The 26,382-nt window shown below is 39.9% G+C and overlaps 1 protein-coding gene across 1 annotated transcript in view; it reads left to right on the forward strand.

The window, feature by feature from the left end:
- Fmn2 (formin 2) overlaps positions 1 to 26,382 on the forward strand; it is a 302,407-nt gene that overhangs the window by 86,604 nt on the left and 189,421 nt on the right. Inside the window, exons 5-6 of the mRNA XM_055608481.1 lie at positions 9,146 to 10,668; positions 12,731 to 12,875. Coding sequence (XP_055464456.1) covers positions 9,146 to 10,668; positions 12,731 to 12,875 — 1,668 coding nt within the window. The remainder of the gene's footprint in view (positions 1 to 9,145; positions 10,669 to 12,730; positions 12,876 to 26,382) is intronic.

A 26,382-nucleotide genomic window follows, 5' to 3' on the forward strand; every position in this document is an offset into this window, starting at 1 on the left:
TAAAAGTAATTAAAAGTAAAAACAATATATTAAAGTAAATAAGAGTAATAACATATATATATATATATAAAGAAATAAGAAAGAAAAAGAAGCAGTCATTTTAGTTTGCTGGACTGTATCTTTTCCATATATCTATAAATCGACTTACAAGACACAATGTAAAAGCCAAGATAATTAATGTATGATATAGAATATTGGAGTAAAGAACTGAAAAGTCATAGAGAGACTGTAAAGAAGAATAGTTTTCTAGGAAGGTAATTTTCTGATCAACTAAGTTTGCACGTGTGTAGGAAGAACTTTCCAGATGGGTGAAGAGAGGAGAGATGCAGAGTTGGAAGTGAACTTGGATTAGGGCAACTATTGTCTAGTTGACTTGATGGGCAGCTTAACTTACTCCTCCTGTGGAGACTTGACCTTTGCTGTTGGCCTGTGATCCCCTGAATGCAGCTGGGCAGTGACTGAGCACAGAGACCACTGATATCTGGAGCGTAGCCAGTGTCCTTACGGACCTCCTGACTTCCAGTCTTAACCCCTTCTAATCTCTTCCTGCACGTTGCCCCAGGGCTATCTGTCTGAAAACACAAATTTGTTTACCCCTGATATCTGCTTAGACTTACTCAAGGACTGTTCCCCGTGTCTCTAAAACGTTTCAGGCCTGTGGCTTTGACATACAGAGTCTCCCTCCTGCCATAGCTGTCTTGGTCTTATCTCTCACTGTCTTTCCTCCAGATTCAGTTTAGTCTAGGGGAGGGAAAAAAAAAGTCATTTCCTGAGGACTCCAGTATCCCTCATAACTGCTCTTGCACATCTCTTATGTGCCCTCATATGCCCTTTTATAAAATGGATGTGACTACCATTTTATCATTTAATATACTTAAGTATTTATTATTTTATTTAAATTGTTCCATCTTGACTTCCTCCTAGCCACTTTGTGTACATGTGTGTATGAAAAGCCTCATTTTTCAGAGCACCTTTGGAATCTTTACACTGTAACACCTGTGCCTGTGGCCCCTGTTTAAAATCACTGGACTTATGAACAGGGACTGAGCCCCTTAAGGATAATACTGTCTGTACTTTCCTTTGTCTCTGCAGTATCTAACAAAGTCTGGCAAATTAGGGGAACCCAGAGAAATAGCTGATGAATGAATTAACAAATCAAGATCATAATGATGAGACAGAAGAGCTATAGAAAATTCAAAGGGTGTGGTCCGTGGGGCAGTTTTCCTGAGCACAAATCCCAGTCTTTCTAGAATTAGCTGTAGGACAGTCTGAGTGAAGCAAAAGCAGATACTGATTAAAATGCTAGGGACAGATTTTAATCTTCGGTTACCACCACAGTTCGGGGAAATTCCGATGCAAAGGGAAGTCGACTGTGGATTGTACAGAGATGAATCAGTGTTTTGAAGGGATGGAGAAGGAACAAGGAGGAAATAAGAGGTTTGGGAGAGTCCAGGAATGAACGTGACAAGGGCTCTTCACTGCTTATGAGCATAAATTAGTTGTGTCTGCTAGTTGGCCATGACAGAAGCTAGGATTCTGTTCTATCTCAGAGTTCAAGAGACAAGGGTCTTATCTTCAGCTGCTGCTGAAACATAAAAGATTTTGGCAATCTTGCATCATCTCACACAGTTACACTAAGGGAGAGCACAGGGTCAATCTAAGGGTGTGGCCTTGAGAAACCTTTGTGTTGGTTCAAGTGTTTTCAAAACAAGGTTGAAGCCTCAGGTGAACCTGGTTACAGTTTGGTCAAGAGACATTCTTTGTCAGACCTTGTCTTAGTTTGTTTTCAGTTACTGCAGAAAACTGAAGGTCATGGACTGGGCAATCTGTGAAAACTGGCCATTCATTTAGTTCACAGGGATGGAGGCTAGAATGTCCCGTAGTGTAGTGCCTGCTTGTCCCCAGGACCTTCTCAGTATTTGGCAGCATGGACCAGCAATACATGGTGATTGAGACGGAAACTGCTAGCCTAGAATTTTCATATAGCCCCCAATGTACTACACCCTAGTGACATCAGCCAGTCCTATTTACCCTCCGAAGCATCACTTCCAAATTCCTTGAGGTTTTTTTTTTTTTTTTTTTTTATTACTTTGGGGGTTGGTAACATTTTTCTGCTTGTGATGTGTATGCGTACAAATTATATCCACAACAGGCCTTAAGGTGAACTGCTCATGAAATGTTAGCTAGTGAAATGAGTATAGCGTTTGTTACTCTCCTAAGGGAAAGTATTTTATTCAGTGCCTTTGTTTCCTCACCTGTGAAATGGGCATATGAATCTTTCCTACCTGAAGGGTTTTGAGGAATGAGTCTGTGAAAGATTTGAAGAGCTTAAGGCATGAAAACAACATGTGATGGGTTAGTTGTTTTTGCAACAGAGCGATTGTGCTCTTATTTTTAGTCAACACCGAGGATCGAACTCAGGACCTTTTGTACATGCCAAGCAAATGCTGTACCATTGGGCCACACTACTCCTCATTATTCCGTATTTGCCAACTCACCTACTGGCTAAAATTGATTGCAGGGTTTACGTTTCTGTGGTGCACTTGCGGTCATTTGCAGACTTGTACAACGTGGTTAAAAATCTTGCTCTGTGAAGTGTGTACTCTCCTAGGTAAATCTGAACAAAAGGAAGTCTGCAAACACACGTCTTTTAGTGGTTTATGAAGTGCCCTGCCTTTCACCATTTTGAGGTATTTCTTTGGTGATTTCACTGTTGGAGATGGCTTTTTACACTTAGTGTTAAAATGCTGGTGGTGTTCCCAACCATCAGAGGCCTTGGTGAACCTCGTGGAAAGACCACATGTTAGTCAAGCTTTGTTCCAGCACGAGCTAGAGTGTCACGAGCCATCAGTTCAGTGTTAGTGAATAAACAATAGGTCTTAAATAGGACAACTTTCAAAAAAAAATTAAAAAGGATTACACATGGATCACGTGACAAAATGTGACCTGAGGATTACTGGAATCCAACCCTGTCTTTTCCTCAGGAGCAGTGGTTTAACATTGATTAATTGAGGATTGTCAGAGAGTTTGTTTATGATGAGTTTAAAGAGCACAGGTTGAGTATATCTTATTTAATCCTCACAGTACCTCTCTGTAGTAGGCCAGATGGGTAATGGGGTGTTAGTCACAGTTTAAAGGAAGGTAGGCTTATGTCAGCTTGTGGTTTCAGGCTTTAGTCCATGGTCTTTTGGCTGTGTTGCTTCTAGGCCCTTGCTTGGTGAGAAAGAACATCACAGAGGAACAGTGTGCAGTGGAGCAAAATGGCTCCCCTCATGGTGGACAGGAGACAAAAGCCTACCAAACAGCCTAGGTGGGGGATGTGAGATTGCCTTCAGAAACACACAGCCAGTGACTACTTCCCCCACCAGATTTAGCTTCCTGAAGTTAGGAGCTCACTAATGGATTAATCCTTTGATGAACTTGGCACCCTCATAATCCAACTACTCCTCAATAGCCATATGAATTGGAGACTACACCATCAACTAGTGACCTTTTCAGAAGGAAAGAGATTGATATCTCAGCTATGACATCGGCTTCTTCATCACACAGATCATTAAAGACCTTATGAGCCATGTGAGAAATTAACATGTTCTCAGCAAGTAAAGGCCAACATTTTTAACAAGGAAGTAAACTTCCTGGCAAAGGAACCTTGGATGGCTAGTTAGAGGAACAGAAGAACCAGTCAGGAGTGCAGTGCTGGGTAGCTGAGAGGCTCGGCTAAGGCATTATTTAACACAGTAGAAATGATGACCAAGGTGTGGGGGCAGTAACTGTGCTGGATGCAAATTAATCTGAGCACCAATGGCATCAACTGGGAAGTGATTAGAAATGCAACTGAATTGCTAACCCTGGGGAAGGGGACAACAGACTGGTTTAACAAGCCCCTGGGGATCCGGGGGAACATTCTTGGTAAGGGACACTGGTCAGCTATTAACAGGGGTTCAAAGCTCTTAGGGCATGCTATTTTGTCGGAGGATAAGACACAGTTTAGATTTAAAAGGACAGCAGGAGGATCAGACAGCAGCAAGGGCTAAGCAGTCACAACAAAGGAGTGAAGCAGCACTGAGAAGGAAAAACTAGAAGTGGTCAGCAGAGAGGAGGGACAGGTGACTGAGAAAATGATTCCTTCAGTATAGACAACCAAGTTTCCCAAAGATTAACCTACGCCCCAGGTCCTACTGAAAACAAACAAGAACAATAAAAGAAAAGAAAGGATTAGAAGGGAAAAAATTGAGATAAATGGACTTTGTAATTGTAGGAGCCAAGGGAGGAAAGTGTTTTATGAAGAAAGCCATGAGTAGCAGTCTTGAGTATTCTTATAGGCAGGGTTAAGGCCACACTGGCAGTAAGAATAGTAACAGCACTGTGAGAGCAATTTCCTTAGCATGGCCAGGTCTGGGGAATGCTCCCTTGCCATCTTTTGGGCTTAATCCATTGCATTTGATTTTATCTAGTATTTATTTTTATGGCATTTAACAAGAGTTGGGTGTCAGTGTAAGGGAAGTATGTGCTCGGGAGATGGCACTTTCCACACACAGATCATGAAAGGAAAGTCACACAGTGCTTTTCTTCCTGGTACTGTGTGGGTAAATATAACCGTGTACTCTCTTAGAGTATGATCCAGCAGCCTGCCAAAATATTAACTTTGTTTGGAAATTCCAAAGGCATAGGAATGAGAGCACCAGGTTCCTTCCCTTTGTTGATCTGATTCATTATTACCTTGGTTCTTTCCCAAATATATTATTATTTCTGTCAGGGTTCCTTATCAATCACTCCTGTAGCTTTTATATCAATTTATTGATCATGAGTTATGCTAAATATAACATGGCCATTATTCCTAACTTGTCTCCCTCCCACTCATATCACATGTCTCATTTATGTATGCAGCAAATTTACCTGATCTGTGTTTGTTAAGCATATTATAATTTTCAACAGTTTCATTGTTCGTTTTGTTATAAAGTTCAGTGGGTCCAGGGAGGTGCACTCCTACCCAGACTGAAGAGCCAAATTTGGATCTCTAGCATCCACATAAGAATATGTATGTCGCTGGCTGTATGCTTCCATAACCCCAGTACTATGTGTAGGGCAGAGAGAGGTTGATTGATGACCTCCAGGCGAGCTGAGAAAATGGTAAGCACCAGGTTCGTTGAGAGACCTCGTCTCAAATGAGTAGTAGTGCAGAGAATGATAGATGAAGACATCCTGTATCATGCTCTGGGTTCCACAAGCATTCTCTCTCTCTTCATAAATTCTGTTTGAACTCCATGAAGCTCTTGTTTTCTGAAATAAGTTCAACTTTAACAAACCCTAGATAGGTTATTAACAATTTCTCGGGGCTGGAGAGATGGCTCAGAGGTTAAGAGCACTGGCTGCTCTTCCAGAAGGTCCTGAGTTCAATTCCCAGCAACCATATGGTGGCTCACAGCCATCTATAATGAGATCTGGTGCCCTCTTCTGGCATGCAAGTGTACATGCAGACAGAACATTGTATACATAATAAATAAATAAAAAATATTTAAAAAAAAAAACAATTTCTCACATCTCATATATCCTAGTGTTTTCCCCTGTCTTGAAATTTTCCCTAAAATTTGAAATTATTTGTTTTTATTTTTGGAAGTAATTATGCCTGTTTAAAGTCTGGACTTACTTTCTATGGGATCCTGCCCAGCATACGTTAGGTTATTACAGATCTGGAATTCTATTAGGTTGTTCCAAAACATAAGATTTTTTTTTTTTTAATTCAAAACATGGCAAACAGAACTTATATGATACTCTGAGGAGTAAGCGTCCTCTTGTGTAGATGTGTGTATTATCCTCATTTGTTAGTAAAGGGACCTTAGAATCAACAGAACTTGCAAATTTGAGTGAGGTGGACAATGAATTACATGTCTCACACCAACATTTACAAAATCAATTTAGTATTAGCTTACCAGTGTACGGTTTTTATATTCTAGGCTCTAAAAGCACCCTGCTTTCCTAACATAATAAAATTTAAAAGATGAGCCCATTAGCCTTTCAGCAAAAGCTTGCTTGAGTGTATTTTGGCTTCTTTTTGGACAATTGTAACCTTAGTGTTACTGTAATGGGTTCTTTTTCTGGGAACCAGATAATCTTGCACTTGGGGACATGTTTTTGGTGGACATTTTATTCTCTCAATGGCATTTTAAATTTTGTGATATTCAAGTGTTCAAACAATTTATAAGAAATGACCATCGCCACCCACATATACGATTATTCAGAAATAGAAAAATTTTTGGCTATGTGATTACAATTGCTGAGCCAAATAGGAGGGCAACTTCTATTGCTCTTGATGATTTAAGGCTCCAAAACACTATTTTCAAGTACAGATAATCTCAGATTTGGTAAAATATAAATACATTGCTTTTATTTACAACAGATTTGTGCTAATCTGCTTACAAGTAGATAGCTATTATATAGTTTATAAAATTGGCAAAACTATACTTTGCCCTTTTTAAAGAGTGATGTAATTTCTTTTATAGTTACTGCCATGAACATTGGATAAACTATTGCACAATCTAGAAATGCTGGCAGCTTTTTTTGTAAAGGGTAGAAGTCTAAGATAACAAAGTGCATTTCTCCAATGTCAACTCCCTTCAGAACTGGATAGACATCCAGTTGAAGCCTGAAAGATGGAAGATTAAGTTCCAGGCACTGGACACTAGCAAACAGGCTCCCAACTCGAGGGCTTTTCATGGACCACAGAGTGCCTGGCAGGCTCTTAGAGATTAAATTGTGGCTTTGTCTGTGGGTGGGCCCTGCAGATCTTCACTTCACATGGGTCCTGAGCATTGAATGTTTGCTTACATGAAGAGAAGACAGCCAGCCGTTTTGTTGATAATGACCTATATTTACCGTGGCAATTCCTTAAAAGAAAAAACCCATAGAGCAATCAACTGTTACTCTTGACAAGTCGATGCTGCCTTTCTAATACAACAGGAACTGTTGTCATGGATGCTGAGTCAGTACTCAGCGAGAGCCAGCCAGCCCTCCATAGATAGCCCTGGATAAGGAAGGCCAGATAAGATTCTTTGATGACTCTCAGCTAAGTGGAGAACTGAAAATCTTACTTACATTTTGACCATTCTATAAGAATGCCAAGGTTGCTGGTCTTTCTTGAGTTCCAATGTAGCCAGCTAAGGTTTGAGAAGAGCTTAATTACTCTGATTCCTAGATGGAAAAAAAAATTGTAACTTCCAATATTTCATGGAATGAGATAAACGTGGTCAAAAAGTGAATGCAAATTCTGGAAAACTGTGGATTTCTTATTTCTCTGAAGTAGAAATAATGAAAAGAATAAGAAAATTCTTTCATCCCATCATCTTTTTCATTTGTCTATAAACTTATCTGTATAAAAAGGGCTCTGCAAAAGCATTCCATCTTTGTCTTCGTAGTGTTATTTTAATAGCCATAATAATTCCTTAAATCTGAACCTTCCTGGCACCACACAACTAATTACAATGTTTAAGTTCTGGAATTTTGTTCTATCATTGTTTCCTCTGCCATTTCTTAGTTTTAATTCTTATTATTCCATAAACTTGGAATTCTTTGAACCTTGAAGATTATGTGTATTTCTATATTATCAGGTCCTTATTTTCTCAACTTTGGAAATTATTTAAGTGTGTTAGCTATCTGTTTTTAAAAAGTGGATGAAATACATAAAATAATACATATTAGGATACTACACATCTGAGTAATCCAGTGTCACAAGAAAACGCTGAATGGTCCAAGTCGTTTTGAGATGAGTTTCAGTGTTAGAGTTTTGCATTTTTGTTACGTAAGTTTGTTAACATCATAACTACAGCATAGACATTTATATAATGGTCACATTGGAAATAAAAGTGTCTATAAATTGAGATATCTTTTACCATAAACTACTTAGAATATATATTATACCATTTGCATGTATTAATACTTTGGTCTTTTGAATGTTGTTGAAACATGTTGATGTTAGGGTTTGTGTGTGTGTGCCTAAGTTTACATAAATCATATGTAGCCCTCAAAGTTTTGCCCATTTAAAATGTCTACCTTTATAATTTCTAGAGAACTGTCAGTGATTTCTGTAAAATATTAAAACTGTAGTAAATGTGATAACAGAATCATGACATACATTGATAAAGGATATATCCATGGTTTTATATGTGTCAATAATACTTCACATATTTTTATTATTGGTGACTCTGATCACTTTTTTTTTTTTTTCAGGATAGGGTATGTTTTGTGTAGCCTTGGCTATCCTGGACTCGCTTTGTAGTCCAGGCTGGCCTTGAACTCACAGAGATCCGCTTGCCTCTGCCTCCCTGAGTGCTAGGATTACAGCTGTGTGTCACTGTGTCAGGCTGACACTGACCACGTTTAAAAGCTAGTGGTTGCTTTTAAAATTCAGAACTAACTTCCAAAGTCTCTAGATAACGTACTAATAGCATCAATTCGTAGTCAGAAGAGCAAGCATTTGTCTGGTAGAATGTCCTTCCCTGTTCTTAGGTTCTAGTCTAGTTTTAATTAATTATTGTGATAAAAATCCCGACCAAAAGCAAGTCATCAGAGCAAAGAATATATGTGTCTTATAGTTCGGGTTACAGTCCACCATTAAGGGGAAGTCATGGCAGAAACTCAAAGCAGCTAGTCCTGATGATGCTAGAGTCAAGAGCAGAGAGAAACGAATGGATGCTCCCTTGCTGCCTGCTTTCTTCATTCAGCTATCTTCACCTATCTACAGTTGAGGGTCCAGTCAGGGTGGGTACTTCCATCCCATCATTAAAGTAACCAAGACAACCATCCACAGACATTCTCACAGGCTAACTTGATTTCAATAATTCCTCCCTGCCTAAGTGATTCTCGGCTGTGATAAATTTGACACAACTGATCATCACAGTTGCCCATGCTCAGTTGGCATTGTGTAAAGCTGAGACAATAGGTCTCAGGTAATAGGTATCTTAGGATTTAAAAGGAATAACTCTGAACCACTTTAAAATCCAAGTGTGGAAAGAGGATCCACACAGAACTTTCAGTAGACTCTTTAGGGAGGCAGTCCAAGTGTGACTTTAATTCCCCATTCTTCTTCAGATATTTGGATTTTTTTTTTTTCCCTGCTATTTTATTCATTTTGCCTGTCCTTGTCTCTCAGGAAGTTTTCGACATGAAGTCTGAAGGACAGGCAACTGTAATTCAGCAACTGGAACAGACCATTGAGGATCTGAGGACGAAAATAGCTGAGCTAGAAAAGCAATATCCAGCCCTGGACTTGGAGGGGCCCAGAGGCCTTCCAGGACTTGAGAATGGATTGGCAGCCTCAGAAGAAGTTGGTCTGGATGCTCTCAGATTGCGTGGGAAAGTTGCACAGCCTCCAAGGACTCTTGAGGCAAAATCAATACAAACTTCCCCAACAGAAGAGGGTAGGGTCCTGACACTGCCACCTCTAAAGGTACCACGGGAGGGTCCCCCAGGCCCTCCTGCAGCTGAAAGCGGAGAGCCAGCTGCTGTAACCTCACTCTCCGGACCTCAGACAAAATTCTGTTCAGAGATTTCTCTGATTGTGTCTCCCAGGAGAATATCAGTCCAGCTTGATGCCCAACCAGCCGTGCAGAGCACATCACAACTACCACCGCCTCCCTCTCTCCTGGGGTCTGACGGCCAGGGCCAGCCCTCCCAGCCGTCTCTGCAGACTGAGTTGGAAACCAGCCATGAACATTCTGTTTACTCCTCCTTGGAGAACAGCTGTCGTATCCCACCTGCACCACCTCTGCCTTGTACAGAGTCCTCCAGCCTCCTGCCTGGCCTGGCCATGGCCCTTCACCCACCGCCCTGCCTCTCCGACACAACAGTGCCTGCTCTTCCCAGTACAACAGCCCCACAACCTGCCAGCCTACAGGGAACAGAAATGCTGCCAGCCCCCCCCCCACCTCCTCCTCTCCCGGGACTAGGAATACCTCCTCCCCCTCCTCTCCCTGGAGTGGGGATACCCCCTCCCCCTCCCCTTCCTGACATGGGAATACCTCCTCCCCCTCCTCTCCCTGGAGGGATACCCCTTTCCCCTCCCCTTCCTGGAGTGGGGATACCCCCTCCCCCTCCCCTTCCTGGAGTGGGTATACCTCCTCCCCCTCCCCTTTCTGGAATGGGTATACCTCCTCCCCCTCCCCTTCCTGGAATGGGCATACCCCCTCCCCCTCCCCTTCCTGGAATGGGCATACCCCCTCCCCCTCCCCTTCCTGGAGTGGGAATACCTCCTCCCCCTCCTTTACCTGGAGTGGGGATACCCCCTCCCCCTCCCCTTCCTGGAGTGGGCATACCCCCTCCCCCTCCACTCCCCGGAGTGGGGATACCCCCTCCTCCCCCTCTACCTGGAGTTGCTATTCCTCCACCTCCTCCTCTACCAGGTATGGGGGTCCCACCTCCAGCCCCACCTCCCCCGGGGGCAGGCCTCCCTCCACCCCCACTGTTGCCTGGCTCAGGTCCTTCAGTCTCCTCACAAGTCGGGAGTAGCACTTTACCAGCAGCACCTCAAGTGTGTGGATTCCTTTTTCCTCCATTGCCAACTGGCTTGTTTGGATTAGGGATGAATCAGGACAGAGGGGCTAGGAAGCAGCCAATCGAGCCTTGCCGGCCAATGAAGCCTCTTTATTGGACAAGAATTCAACTCCATAGCAAAAGGTAACCCAGAAGCAAGCTTATCCCTTCAGTTTGCTCCTATCGGGGGTGCCTTACGGTAGAGCATTGTGGGGAAAGTATAATTTAAGGTATTTTAAGTACAACTCTAGAAGTTAGGTGAGATTTTGAAATCAGTGTTTCCTAAAGCAAATTATTTTCTCCTGCTGTATCAAAGGCTATAAACATGGCATAGATGCCTCTCTGTCTGACATGTACATTTATAGAGTTAAGTTTTTCTTTATAAAGGGAGTCTTTTTTTATTTTTATTTTTTTTTAGCATACATGCTTTTGCCTGTGGTTAGAAGACTTGACTGCCCCATACACTCAAAACACTCAAAACATCTGAAGCAAGGCTTGTCTATAAAAGCAGCCAGGTCAGAGAAGCAGACACATGCATTATGTAATTAGTTTTTACTTCTTGGCTTTGCTAATTAAATCTCTTTCTAACCAGCCATTTAAAAATGTAAATCCAATCCATAGGCAAACTGACTCTCCGAGATGAACTCTGCACCTTTAAATGGCACAGACTTGCATTATGATTCTGTCTTGTTCAGAAAATGTCTTTCTTGATAAACACATAAAAACATATCCAGACTACATATGTAAAGTAACTTAACTTTGAAAATGCCTGGCGACTTCTAAAGACCAAGTTACGTCATCACAGTTGGGAACAGCCATCATGAACTAACACTTTTTCACCAAGTGTGTTCAGGTGGCATACAATTTGTCTGCTTGTAATCTAATCCACAGTCTCTGAGACAGTGATAGAAGGCTTGGTCACTAAATAAAGGGGAAAAGGCGGGAAAGCATACACTTTAGATGCCATTGGCTATGTTTTTTTTATTTAGTTTATCATGATTCCTTGATGTATTTGAACCAAGTTGCATGAGTTTGGAAACAAGGGTCCTTTGCGCTTCTTGTGTTGATTTTCTCTTCACTACATCTTCCCAGGAGATGATACGCTGTATACCCTGACTCTTTTCTAAGTCCATTCTCTCATCATACATTGATAACTCTAAACTGATTTCAAACCCATTTTCTCCAGGACCGGGACATTATGTTCCATTTCATTATTTTGCTTTGTATAAATGACATTGGCTCTTTCTCAGTGGCACTGCACAAACATGGAGGAATTAAGAAGGAATATGACAGTGAGCAGGTGGGTGGCAGTGCACAGAAAGAGGGTATTGTTTTAGAAAAAAATATATATATACTTTGTAAAGATTAATTTTTATTCATTTATTATTTACATGTATGTTTGTACGACACGTTTGTGCAGGTGCCCCTTGGAGGCTAGAAGAGGGTATTAGATTTGATGGAGCTAGAGCTCCAGGTGGCTGTGAGTTGCCTGATGTGGGTGCTGGAAACTGAGCTCAGATTATCTGGAAGAGTAATAAGACTGCTTAACTTCTGAGCCATTTCTCCAGCCCCAGAAATGAATATACATACATACGCATGTACGTACATACATACATACACACATGCATGCATACACACAAATATACATGTATATATGCATTCATGTATGTTTTTATACATTGATCAATTAATTAATTTTTGAGATAGGATCTTACAATGCAACCCTGGGTGGGCCTAGAACTTGCTTTTCAACCCAAGATAGCTATGCAACCCAAGATGGCCTGGAACTCATAGATGTTCACCTTCTTCTGCTTTCTCAGTTGGGATTAAAGGTGTTTACTCCCTCATCTAGCCTTGGAGATGCTTATTTTTCTGTAACCCTCAAATAATCTACTAGGCTAAATCAAATTGGGGTGTAAGAAATCAAGCATTCTTTGCTCCTCTTGCCCACTACGAGAAGGCCTTCTCTTTGATATTTTCATGGGGTGACGTGATAATGAAGAATATAAGAAAATTGTCACCAAACAAATGTCTTACTCATGTAGATGACATTTTAACGTTTTCATAAGTTGATAAAACATTCTTTCTTCCTTATCTTTCTTCTTTCAGTTTCCTCCCTTCCCTTCTTTTCTTTGCCTTGTTTGTTTTTGTTCATTATGATGTAGGTCTTTGGATACCCCTTTATTGTTCTTTTGATTAATTTTAGAGACTCCAGCCCTTCTCTTATTTGGGAAAAGATTGAAGAACCATCCATAGATTGTCATGAATTTGAGGAATTATTTTCTAAAACTGCTGTAAAGGAAAGAAAGAAACCAATTTCTGACACAATTTCAAAGACAAAGGCGAAACAAGTAAGTATTTCCATGCTTTCTGATTATAGGGATCCCTAAGAGTGTGCACTTTCATTAGAAGACAAGTCTTGAAATGGCTTATGGTTGGCTGTATCTCCTTGGATCTTCAACAGATAGCAAGGAAGGGGTGGAATCTTAGAATTTGCTGTTCAGTGAGATTCATCCAGGAAGGACAGGTAAAACTGTCCAGAGAGACTGCCCTGATTATTTTACTCATTAGCACATATTTCCAGAGACTCCACCATTGCGTCTTCTTTGTTGTTCTTATTTTTGATGTAAGTTTATTTGAGGGTTCATATGTTTGGAAAGAGGCAAGCAAGGAATGAGCTCTTGGCATTTTAGCTTAGGTGGATGCCATTAAAACCCCGCGAAACCCCACATTTATACTGTACTTGAAATATGGAAGAAAATCTTACCCTCTTCAAGTTTTATTTCACGGTAGATTCTTTGATCTAACCTGTGACATGAATCAGAAAAAGCAAGGACAGGTGTCTGAAGAAACACATTTCTGGACATCTTGAATAGGTAGACCCGCTGTACATGGTCATGAAATGATACTTTAAATGTAGTCTCCAGGATGCCATTCAGCAAGATATAGCAAGTCTGTACAGTACTGAGCTGTAGATATTAGAACTTGCTACTGGTACCCATTCCTCACCATAGAGTGAGGAATACCTATAATTTGTAGCTTTGCTGCTGGGTGGGAAGCAAGAGACTATGGAGGTCAGTCTTAGTGGGAAGAAATGAGATCATGTCCAAATATTTTTCTGGCCTAATCTCAAAACCAGTGACAGCCAATGGGTCAATTCCTAGACTTTTTCCATGTGACATGGAAGTTGCAAAAAGGTATGTGGCACCGCATTGCTTCTGTTGGTATTTCAGAGCAGACAACTCCTCCACGCTGTACACTACCAAATTCAATAGGGATGCACGGATTAGAATAGGATAGCCAGACTCTTGGAATCCATAGGTGACTGGGTGGACAGGCTAACCATTTTGCATTTTGTAAGGATATAAACTTATACAGTATGTTGAACCTTTATTGAAATTTTTGAGACTTTACTGCATTCTAAAAGCTTCTTATGCCAATTCTAGTAAACAGGACACTACCTTCATCTTTGCCAACTATCAAAAGTATGTATTAAATTAACAGCTGATTGAGGGGGGAAAGGCTTATAAATACCCCTGACTATTCTTAACAGAGATTAAGATCCAGAAGGGTGTTTGTCACAATAATTGGTCCAAGATGACACTACTAAGGTAATGCGAGGATCCCCATTTTTTTCTAAAAGGGATGTATATTTATTTGTAAAGACACTTAGAGGACTCTAAGGCTGGGTCATCTTACCTCTTCTAATGGACCATGCCAAAGATGGAAAGTGGTTCGTGCAGAGTACAGAGGAGAGCTGGACAGACAAATGGGCATTTGACTATGGTGTAGGAAGTCTCTTCTGTAGGGAGCAGATACTCTGCTAAACAAGCCATTCCCTCTGCATCTCCTGATACCAGAAGCTTCATTAAAGGAATTCAGATAAGAAAGATAGCTCCTGTGTTGCCCGGCACTGTAGGACGTCTGTGTTTGATATTATATTCAGTTTCTGGCTTACTGAAGTATGACTTACGTCTCATCAAATTTCAAATGAAAGTTGTTGGCCTGAGATGGCCTTTTTGCATATACCCATTGAATCTGGGTTGAGTACCACTCCAGCAGAATTCCCTCATTCAGTTACCAAGATTCTTTGTAAACTCTAGGTAGGAACTTTGCAAGTGACCTACTTCACGCTCACTGTTAGAAACACTACTGCTGGTTGTCAGTTTCAAAGAAGCTTTCTGAATCATCCGTCACTACTCCTGATAAGCTTTTCAATGTCAGCTAGGCCTGGTATTGGAACTGAGGTCATGTCAGTTTTTAGGGAGATACAAATTCTTTTGTTTTGTGCTGGAAAAATGTGCTGTAAAGCAATATAGCATAGAGAAAAAAAAATAGTTTTATTTAACCTGTATGCCTTTGGAAGAAAATGTCTTTATTCTATTTCCCTGAGAAACTTTAAATTTTGTTTAAGGAAAGTATATCCTCAGGAAGAGTGCATTTACATTCTCTTTCATGGGAAATATGTACTAGTGATATCTGCACACATTTTTCTATCTCACGATTCATTCCTGGTAAACTGAGTAGCTTTTAATGCCAAGGCTCATGCTTATGGAGGTATTTCAAGACATTTTAGTATATTCAATGGAAAATGGAAGTTCGGTTTTTCTTTAAATATTTAACCATCACAAAATGGTTTTTCTGTGATCTGTAAGAAAGATGATCGTGAAAAGCATTGGTGTTTAACAGAGTCCCTAAGATGTTTTCACTGTCATTGTGGAGACATTTCCATTGTGATATCAGAAGGTTTCTCTGCTAAGAACACTGCTTTTTGGCATATTGAGAAAGAGAGTGATATTCAGGATAGCCAGACAAATAGTGACTTTTATGTCATATTTCTAAATTCTCTTTGCTCTAGAACACCCTGAAGACACAACATCTTGTATTTTACTCATAAAACACATATTCATCTTTATTCTGGCTATGTTCTTTACTTATCTTTATTTTGAAATGACATGCATCAGGAAGCTTGCTGCACAGGTAAAAGGAATTAATCAGATAACAGCCTGACAGAATTGTTCATAAATAAATAAATGACTGAAAATAACATCAATATTGTATAAACAACCTTATCTCTCTCTCGAAGAAGCAAAATTACAAATAACAGCTCATTTGGTGCTTGTGTTTGAGCATCTTAGACTCTGGCCCAGTTTTAAAGAACGTTTTAAAGCCAGAAATCATTTAGCCTACTCTCATCTCTTCTGTGCTGGTGACTGATGATATGAATATAAACAATGACACTAAGTCATCACAGGGTCTTTTTTATCACTAAATAAAGATTTTAGAGTTTAGGATCAGTAACGTGAAAAAATTTAATTCAGAAAGATTTTGTTATTTAAAAAGTACATCAAAAAGTACTTCAAGTCAATTGTGTGTCCAGTGAAATCAAGACGAAATATGTATTTTGGGGGAAGCATATGAAATAGATGCCCAACAGTAGTGGTCATGGAAACTGCAATTTGTCATGTGTCTATACTGCTTTCAACACTTCTCTTCCACTGTCTCATTAACACCCCCCCCCCATTCTTATGGGATAGGTAGACATTAGCTTATTGTACACAGACATGCTGCATTAGAAGCATTTCATGATGCTCCCAGCATACTAAGGGCACGGTACAGTTCAATCTCTGGGCATTTTTCTCAGTCTTTGTCCTTCTTAATTAAATGGTAAATGTAAATATAAAATATCTTCAGTGACTATGTATGGAGTCTCAAAGATGAATTAAATAAAACAAGTTTGTATTTATTCTGTATATTAAATATTTAAGGAACTGTAATTAGGCTTATATAATTATGTGTCTTTAAATAACTTTTTCGTGTTCTAACAGATTTTTCACAAGTTCATAGTCTGTGTGGCATGCAGTGTGGCATTTTTTTTAGTTAAGTAAAAATGTGCCTGATTGTCGGGTGCTTTGTGCATATAAACTTCTATAAGCAGTACAAAGGAAGACCATTTGTGGCGTTTAAATAGTGAATAGAGGCAGACAGTCATAGTGATCAGCATCGCCAATGGTTAGGTGATGTGTTTTTTATTTTCCCTAAGACAAATAAAAGCCTCCCTACAGTATGCCTTGAGCAGGTAGTGTCAAGTCATATTTAGGAGGTTACTTTATAGATTTCTTCTCTTTTTCAGATAGAAATGTTCTCACCAAAGAGTTAGGGAAACAAACAATCAATGACAGTTAAATATATCCTTTATAAGATATATTTTAGCCTGAGGAAATGTGGTTAGAAAAATGTACTGGTTCTGGTGAGGGGAGACAGTAAATGGAACTGTTAAAATTTACATTTAGTAAACTGAGCTAAGGGGTTAGATAGTTGGCACTCTTTTCCATCTTACCATTGTGTGCATTACCACCTAAACTCTAAAAATTTCACATTAGAAACTCTCATAGTAACAATGGGCAGAAGAAGTACGTACGTTCCACTGACCCTGTGTAGGAGTACCTAATGTAGAATCTCCGGCTACTGCTACCCAAAATGCCAGTTGCCTTTAGAATACTGCTTTATGGTGTGCTAAAGAATTTGGCAGATGTGTGTGTTCCATTTCCAAGCTGTCTGATACTAATGCTACTATATTAAAATCTGTACACCTAAAGAAGATAAACAAGAAAGAGGACCTGGAGTAAGATGACCAATATTCACTTAGAAAGCCAAATGTGATGGACATTGGAAGTAGGCGAAAACAAGTAACAGGACAGGAACCTGCCACCTCTGAAAGACTCTACCTACCAGTGTATCAAAGCAGATGCTGAGACTTATAACCAAACCTTCGATAGAGTGCAGGGCATCATATGAAAGATGGTGGAGTTAGTATGACCTGGAGAGGACAGGAACTCCACAAGGACCAAATATATCAGGGCACAAGGGTCTCCTATGAGACTGTTTCTCCAAGCAAGGACCATATATGGATATAATCTAGAACCGCTGCTTGGATGTAGCCCATGGTAGCTCAAAATCCAAGTGGGTTCCCTAGTAAGGGGAACTATTTCTGACATGAACTCAATGGCTGGCTTTTTGACTCCCTTACTTCCCTGCCCCCTTCCCCGAGGGAAGAGCAGCCTTGCTAGGCCACAGAGCAGGACATTACAGCCAGTCCTGAAGATACCTGATAAGCTAGGGTCAGATGGAAGGGGAAGAGGACCTCTCCTATCAGTGGACTTGGAAAGGGGCAGGAAGGAGATGATGGAGGGAAGGTGGGATTGGGAGGGAATGAAAGAGAGGGCTACAGCTGGGATACAAAGTAAATAACCTGTGATTAATATAAAAAATAAAAATTATAAAAATAAAAAATGAATGAAAGGCAATCTATTTCACCTCTGTATCTTTGTTTCACTTTTATTTATTTACTCTAAGCACCCATTTTTAGATTCAGATGATGTTTTCTTTTGATTGGTGATTGCTAGATCACTTCAGAGTGTTGTTCAGCGATAACCTGAGTATTAGCAGGCTGTTATTTTAGTTTCATTTTGCTTATAAATTGAAAACCTAAAATAGTTTTGGAAACATCAAATATCTTTTAATATGACTATTTAGATTTAGGGACCCATCATAAACACTTAGTACTTTGTGACCTTTAAGGTTTATTTTAATTTATCTGAATGTGTATGTGTGTGATTGTGTTATATATGTGTGTGTGTGTGTGTGTGTGTGTGTGTGTGTGTGTGCACGTGTACATGCATATGTATGTGTAGGTTCCACAGAGGCCAAAAGAGGGTGTCAAATCCCTTGGAGCAATTATGAGTGACCCAAAAAGCACGGTGAGAACTGATCTTGGTTCCTTTGCAAAATCAGCAAGCAGTCTTAGCTCCCGAGCCATTTCTTCAGCCTGTGGTACTTTATAACTTTTAACATGTGCTTTTAATATAATACATTCCAGCTGTAGGCCTTAGAATGTATTTACATAGGAAACCACATCAAAATACAAAGCTATAATTAGACAAACATAGGTTTTGTGGAATCTGGATTTGTTTTAGATTTTGAAAGATTTATTACTTTTTGAATATGCCGTTCCTATAGCTATGTGTACAGCATACTCAATCAATTCAATGAATTAGACAATAATAACCTCTAGTTTTTGTTTTCTTTAGGCCTAAAAATGTTTATATACTTCTAAGTAAAGGCCTAAAATGAAAAATCAGCAGCGTAATAAAAAAGAAAGCACAATTAGCTAATGATACTTAACCTACATTTTACATTGGGTAAATTACATTTGATAAAGTGCACCTTACTTGGATAACTTTTAATCATGCTCAGGGGTAGTTCTTTGGGATTTATAACTCTAATACTGTGTATGGTATTACTGTTGTGACAGACTAGATATATAACAAAAGGATTTTGAATTTTAATAGCTAATACACTCCATTTATTCTCATGGAACACTCATAAGGATTATAGGGAACACACAGAATGGAGCATCCATTCTAGGCTTTTAGAGCAGATGATGGGAAATTTCTTTTTTTCACGAACAGTTGGAGCAGAGTAACTGTTGCAGAGAGACCCAGTAAATAAGCAGGGTAGGGTCTGCCCTGAGTCTCACTGGTGACCCCTGATGTGAACAGTGACAATACAATTTTCATAATTACATCCGTTTTCCCTTTTTTATATATTTTATTTTTATTAATTACATTTTATTCACTCTGTATCCCACTTGTAGCTCCCTCCCTCTTCCCTTTCTAATCCCACCCTACTTCCCTCTTCTCCACCAATGCCCCTCCCCCAGTCCACTGATCCTACTCTATCAGGTCTCATCAGGAGTGGCTGCATTGTCTTCCTCTGTGGCCTGGCCAAACTTTGAGTAGAGTGCAGGGAATCTTATGAAAGAAGGAGGAGACAGAAAGACCTGGAGGGGAGAGGAGCTCCACAAGAGGAGCAACAGAACCAAAAAATCTAGACACAGGGGTGTTTTCTGAGACTGATACTCTAACCAAGGACCATTCATGGAAATAACCTAGAACCCCTGCATAGATGTAGCCCATGGCAGCTCAGTATCCAAGTTGGTTCCCTAGTAATGGGAACAGTGGTTGTCTCCGACATGAACTCAGTGGTTTGCTCTTTGATCACCTCCCCCTCAGGGGTTGCAGCTTTGCCAGGCATCAATTTTTTTTTTTTTTTTTTTTTTACCTTAAAGCAGCAGGGTCTTTTCCATTTTATCAGAAAGTATAGCAGAGAGAGAAAAAAAAATTCCAGAGAGGTTGGATATGGTGGCTCTCCTCTGTGATCCTCTGTGTTGGAGGTAGACACAGAGGAAGCTGGAGTTCAAAAATGCTGAAGAGGGCTCAGAGGTTTGTAAGGACAGGTACTACATAGTTCAAGTCCCTAGATGTGAGTCCTTCTTCAGCTTATATGGTATATGCTGAAGCTGGTAAGCATGGCGTCTTGTCAGGAGTTGAACAGAGTATGTATCTAACAAGTGGGCCATGAAGAACTTATTTAGTTTCAATAGGCAGAGAGGATGAAGGAATGACTTTTTGCAGATAAGACAGTGAGTAAAGATTTCCTTGAAGCTTTTTAAACCCCAGTGACTTGGTCAATGCCGAAGTAGGTCCCTCATGTGTGTTGCTGTTTGTAGCTTTCAGGGAGATGAATGTAGTTCATTCTTACCTGCTTCTCATAGTTCCACCTGCTTCTGCAGTCTCACTCATGTGCAGGATTACCTTCTTAGATGTGAGTATGGGAACTAAATTTTAAGAAAGAGGACCTGGAGTTTGTGTTGGATCCATATTAGTAATGGCAGACTATACCTTTCTTTACCATATACAGCAACACAAATGTGAATGATTGTAGACAAGTGGGGATCTTATTTTTTCTTTGACTTGTTAATCACAGTTTTGATAGTTCTCACCTTTAGCCTGTTGGAAATGATGCTGGTAACAATGGCCAGATTTTACACACTCTAATTCATTTTGACATAAGCTAAAAAAATGATTGAATATTTAAAGATACAACTTTAAAGGTCTTATTCAAGTATTTAGTTTCTTTTGGGTCTCCAATTTACCCACCTTATCTTCAAGCCCTGGTATTCTGTCTTCTACTTGATCTACTAAACTCATGAAGTTTACCACTGAGTTTTTGGGGTTTGGGCATTGTTGAGTTTTTATTTCCAAATTTTAATTTGATATTTATAGTATTCCTATTAATTCAATTAATCTTTCAGATCTCTTTTGCCTTCTTTTTTATTAAGCAGTCTGTTTGTATTTTCTTTGAATTAATCTAGTTTATTTATGTCCTCAGATTTCACTGAACCTTATGACAATCCTATTGAATTCTTCATCTGTGATTTCATGTACATCACTTTTACTTGAATCTGTTACTGTGTGGTTGCTTACTTTGGAGGAGTCATGCTACCCAGACTTCATTTTTCTTGTGTTTTCTTTGTTGATATTTACACATCTAGGACCAGGTCATGGGTTGGTATATTTCAGACATCCATAGTGTTTCATTTAAATAATTATAGTGTTCAAGATGGACTAGGTTTTAATAAAATTGAAGTATAGTTTTTCTCCAGTAGACGATGGATGTCATTTGATAGCTTGACGCTCAGCCCAAGGCTTAGGCATGGTGCTCAGAACCACTCTTGGTGTAGAAGACAGACCACAGAAGATGGAAGAAGCAACCACAGGTGATAGATAAGACCATTCCAAAGGCAGAATAATAGCCAATTAAAATCAGTCATCCTCTCAGCTCCAGTAACTTCAGAGGACTGGAAGAGCAAGGCCAGTGTAGTACATTGTAAGATCTGACTTACCCAAGGGTACATATGGAAAGAAAATAAGCAGAGTGAAACTAGCAGTTAGTATCAGAGAAACAGAAAGAGAGAGAGAGAGACAAAGAAAGAGAGAGAGACTGATTTAAATGTGGCAGAGAAAACAAAGGAAAAATTGTGAACAACCTATAATACTGAAAAAAACGACTATATATGGAATAAGATAATAAAAGAGAGAGAATCAAGGTTGAGTTGAGAATCTGGTAAGTTGAAGATCATACACAATAGAGTATAATGTTGGAAGGTGGAGAGACGAATGGGGAATGTTAAGAATAGAAAAACAGTAAATGTTAGGTGAGTAGCTTCTATTTGCAGTCTCCATATTTGAGAGGCTTTGGTAGGGAGATCACAAGCTTCAGCCAGTCCATGCCCTGTGCTTGGGTTAGGATGGAGAGAGGAAGACAGGGAGGAAAGCAGAGAGAGAGGCAGGACTGGAGGAAAGGAGAGAACCACAGGTCATGGAGAGGGGAATAGAGGAATCAAGACTAAAAAGCTAGATATAAACTAAGGGATTAAAAAAGCTAAAAATAATTTAAGTAGCATAAACAAAAGATGGAAAGCAAAACATGAAAGAAACTGGTACCCATCACACTAGGGCGTAGCTCCATGGGTGAGTGCAGATATCTTTGCCATGGAACTTTTCTCTTTTGGGTTTTTGGGATAGTTCCTTGTGGTGAAATAGAAACTTTTTGTTATTTGGACCTCTCTGCTGGGTTTTGTTTTATCTGCCAGTAACAAGGATATGTGGTTTTGGGCAAATAAATGTCATTACTCAAGGTCAGAGCTTCTTTGACTTTTTAATTAACTCTTGACCAAGCTCTTTTTGCCTGAGACATTTTTTTTTTAAACTGACCCTGGATATATAGGTATATAAAGTATGTATACAAATCTAACATTTGTTAATAATGAATTACAAAGAAATTTATTGAGGCAATTTTTAGTATACCTTGATTTTTATCGTTAAGCACTAAAATAAATTTGTACACTAATGTGATAGTTATCATTGGTTTTTTTTTTTTTTGGACATAAAGTATTAAATTCTGCTTAAATATTTGATACTGCAAGACAAAGAACATCAACACTTTTTTAGAATCAGTGTTGAGAGTGCTGTTTCATCCTGTACATCATAAACTGAAAGAAGGTTATTCAGGGCCATTTCAAAAATTGTTAGAAATTCTGCCCTAGTCCCAAGACAAAATTCCTGGAATGAATTTTTATGAAACCCAGCAGCAATTTAAATAGCTATTTAAAAAGTTAAATATTCTAACATAACACAGTCCCAAGATGTATTAATTTGATACTTACATGCTGAAGAATGGTGGTAGGAATTAAAAAGGGGTCTTTGTATTTCATGGTGAGATGCCATATTTGCATTCAAGGAAAGAACTGTGTATGCTTAGCAAAAATAAAATAATGTCATCTGTGCTAAGGCAGCGTTATCCTAGCTGTAAGTTACGAGGGCACAAACAGCACGGAGTTTGTGTGTGCTCAGAAATGAGGCTTCAACAGTATCATCTGATTCAACATGGACACCTACCACCGGCCGCCAACACCTCAGATTCATCATACGTTTGATTTTTCATTCATTTTCAGTCAGTGCATATTCAGAAGCCTCCTGATGTTTTCAATTTTTCTTTTTGAAAAGTTCTTTACAGTTGCATACATGTGTATGAATTTCATTATTCCTCCCTCCTTCAGTTTCTATGCTGTCTCTCTTTCTGCCTCTACCCCTCTCCTTCCTCATCATCCTTCTCTTCCTCACTTATCCCCTGTTTCCCTGTCTTAATCTTCACTTCTCATACTGAAACCTTTCTTCCCAACCCTTATACTGTCATGTATTTTGCGTGTGACCCACTGAGTTTAAATAAGACTGCCCAGATGCCGGTGGGTGGGTTGTTATTTTCTGTTATAATCTTCAAATGAGGCTGTACCTAACAGTTTGAGAAGAAGGGGTTTTAAGTAGAGACTGGGCAAAGCTACTCGTGATCTTTTTGTGCTGTAGTGTTAGACACTGGCTCATGTGTGTTCTGGAACTATGGTGGGCTTGGCTTGCTCCTACACATCTGGCCCAAATGGATTCACTCACGTGCCTCTGTTCATGTCTCCTCTGGGAGTTGGCTTCCCTGCTTGGCTTTAGGAGGAAGAGGTAGTGTGTAGCTTACCTTAGTGTGTAGCTCAGGCCATAGTCCCACTACTTGGAGCTCTCCGCGGTTCTGAATTCATTTTTCTGCTCTCCCTGGAGCAGTAGTACTCCACCTTCCCGATGCTGTGACCCCTTAGTACAGTTCCTCATGCTGTGGCAACCCCTAACCATAAATCTATTTTCATTGCTACTTTGTAACTATAATTTTACTACTGTTATGAAACACCTGATGTGCAGGATATCTTACAGGCAACCCTGGTGAAAGGGTCTGTTAATTCCTAAAAGAGGTACAGGTTGAGAACCACTGAACTAGAGTGATTCTACAGGCTTGCTCTCACCAGACACTTTCCTGGGTTCTCGGAGCACAGTGTATGGTGGAGTCCTTGTCTCCAGAGCCACCCAGCTGGCTCCTGTCTCAAGGATATCTTTCCTAAATGACTTCAAGCCGCTGACCTAGTCTAGCATCCAGAAGAAGGGGGGAGGGTTCCTAGAAAGTGTATGGTATTTGGATGCTAGGATCCATGCATCGTTGCTCTGAATATCTGCTTATCAGTGGGCCCAGTATTGTTTTCTCTGTGTGTCTGCTGTTTGTGTTATGGTCTCTCCCCTTCCCACCAACGGCTGGAGGCTATTGCTCCTCATTGGCTGTGCTGTACCTTGCTCTCTAGCTCTTGTTCTCTCACTCTGTCTGACCCCCAACTTTTCTAACACTGATAGAGCAGTGTACATTTTCTGTTGCTCTTTGTCTTCAGCCTTGGTTTCTGCTTTCTGACATTACATCCATTCTTTTGCTTGGGCTACGTTTTTCCCATGTGGGGCCAAGCTCCTGGAAACAGACTCTCTGAATCTGTTCTGTGTTTTAAAGTTTGCTTGCCCTCTTTTCTTTCTATTTCTTTTTTTCCTGTATTCCTTCTCTATCCTTACCCCTCTCTCCTTTCCATTTATTTCTACTGAAATTGAGTCCCAATCCCCAGAGGATATACTGTTTTTTATCGCTGAAGACTCTAACAGCCTCTGAATGAGTGTTGTCTATGTAACCTGTGTAACTTATGCAAATTGAACAGACATACTGTCATTCACTTATACTGTGGAACCTAAATTTAATGCATTATTTAAAACTTCGGATTCTGGCAACTCTTAACTAATTTGCATATGCTGACTATCTTCCTTAGGTCCCTTCCTCTTTCTTGTTCCCTTCCCCCACCTCTTGTCCACTTTTCTCTCTTCTGTCACACTTCAGTTTTTCATATGCTTCCCCCTGCCTCCCTCTCTGCCTCTGTTCCCTCACCTTCCTTCCTACCCTGTCACATGCACTGGTAAATGTTCTGATGCTTTTGTGGAAAATGTGTCCCTGTCTTTTATACACACAGACAGGGAGAAAACACGCCACTTTGTTGGTGACAGTTAACTGCACCTTTATAGATGATTAGGACTCACTGTGTCTAATTATAGTGCCAGGGTTTATACGTGTTTAGCCTTAAAATAGAAGAAGAAGAAGAAGGAAGAGGAGGAGGAGGAGAAAAAGGGGGAGAAGGAGGAAGAAAGGCTTCGTTTGGCAGTTGTGTTGAATTCATTCATCAGGGAACCAAGTGCAGAATTTAAGTAGAGTAGGACAGTGTCTGAAAAACAGCAGTTTCAGAACCACAATGGAGTGATTCTCCTATAGGCTTCCTTATGCAGAATTCATGGCAAGTGGAAAGCCCAAGCGGTATAAATGAAGTTAAAAAGAGAGCAGCAAGAGTTGAAGTCACCCAAAGCTCCACAGAATATTCAGGCTTCCGCCAGTCCCCAGAAAGACATTACATCATTGTTTTTGGATGTATCCAGATGGAAAAGAGGGCAAGATTTCCCCTAATTGATCCTTCTGACTATATGTGCACGCCTCTATCATTCTTAGGCTTGGCCTGTTTCTCTATATGTAATCTGATATTATTAAGCTTTCTGTAAAATATAAGGAGGTAACTCTTGGTAGTATCTTAACCCTACTCAAATCAAGACAGTTTTTCTCTTGAGATTCATCTATACATCGCCGTCCTACCCCATTGCAAGGCTTTTCCCTGAAGTTTGTGTAGCTAAATCCAGCAGTGTTATAGATGAGCCTTCTCACCCTTCTCATAGCTGAGATGGAATCTCTCCTGCTGCTTTTCACTTGGTATAAATAGAGCCAGCACGTACCTCAGGCCACACTGGATGCCAGAATGTCAAGTCAGATTCACCCGAAGCTGGTGTTCATTCCTTACATTATCAGACTTTAAAGAAAAGGTGGGGAGTCTTGATTGGCAGAAATCTCTGTAAAGGTTGGTGTATTTGTTTGGAGCAAGCCTCTGTTCTTTAAACTGACAATAGGTTTGCTTGTTTTAAAAGTTATGTCCTGGAGATGGCAGACTACCTCGGGTTTTGTTGTTGCTTGTTTTGTTTTGGGGATTTTGTTTTGTTTTAAGTTAAAACATACTAAGAAGGTGGACAAGGAGATTTTCCAAAGCCAATGGAATAATAAAACTCCCTCATGCAATTGTTTCCTTGACTCTCATATTAAATCCTCTGGAAAGACTACAATACTATTGTATAGGAAACCAAAATGAATTCTTTGCTTTTAAAAAAACAGAAATATACCTTCCTACTCTTCTACTAAATGTGAATGAAATCTGGGTCTATTTGAAAATATGATTGTTATAGAATGCAAAGACAGTAAACAAATGGTGGGGTGGTTGCAGTTTATTTAGAGTATTTGGTGACATACTGTGAAATAGGAAGGAAACAACTGCTAGTGTCAAGAATTTAAAGAGAATTATATGACTTGTTAAATTAGAGTTAAGAATAAAAAAAAAACAGAGATTTCAAGGCACTGGAGCTTGAGACTCTGGGAAGTATCATTGGGGCTTCTGGTGGCCTTGGAATCATTGAAGTAATGGCCACAAATGATAGTCAGATACCACTTTTTTTGAGTTTA

The sequence above is a fragment of the Psammomys obesus genome, unplaced genomic scaffold, assembly GCF_907164565.1.
Source record: "Psammomys obesus unplaced genomic scaffold, mPsaObe1.curated_primary_1811, whole genome shotgun sequence".
In the NCBI taxonomy this organism is placed as follows: Eukaryota; Metazoa; Chordata; class Mammalia; order Rodentia; family Muridae; genus Psammomys; species Psammomys obesus.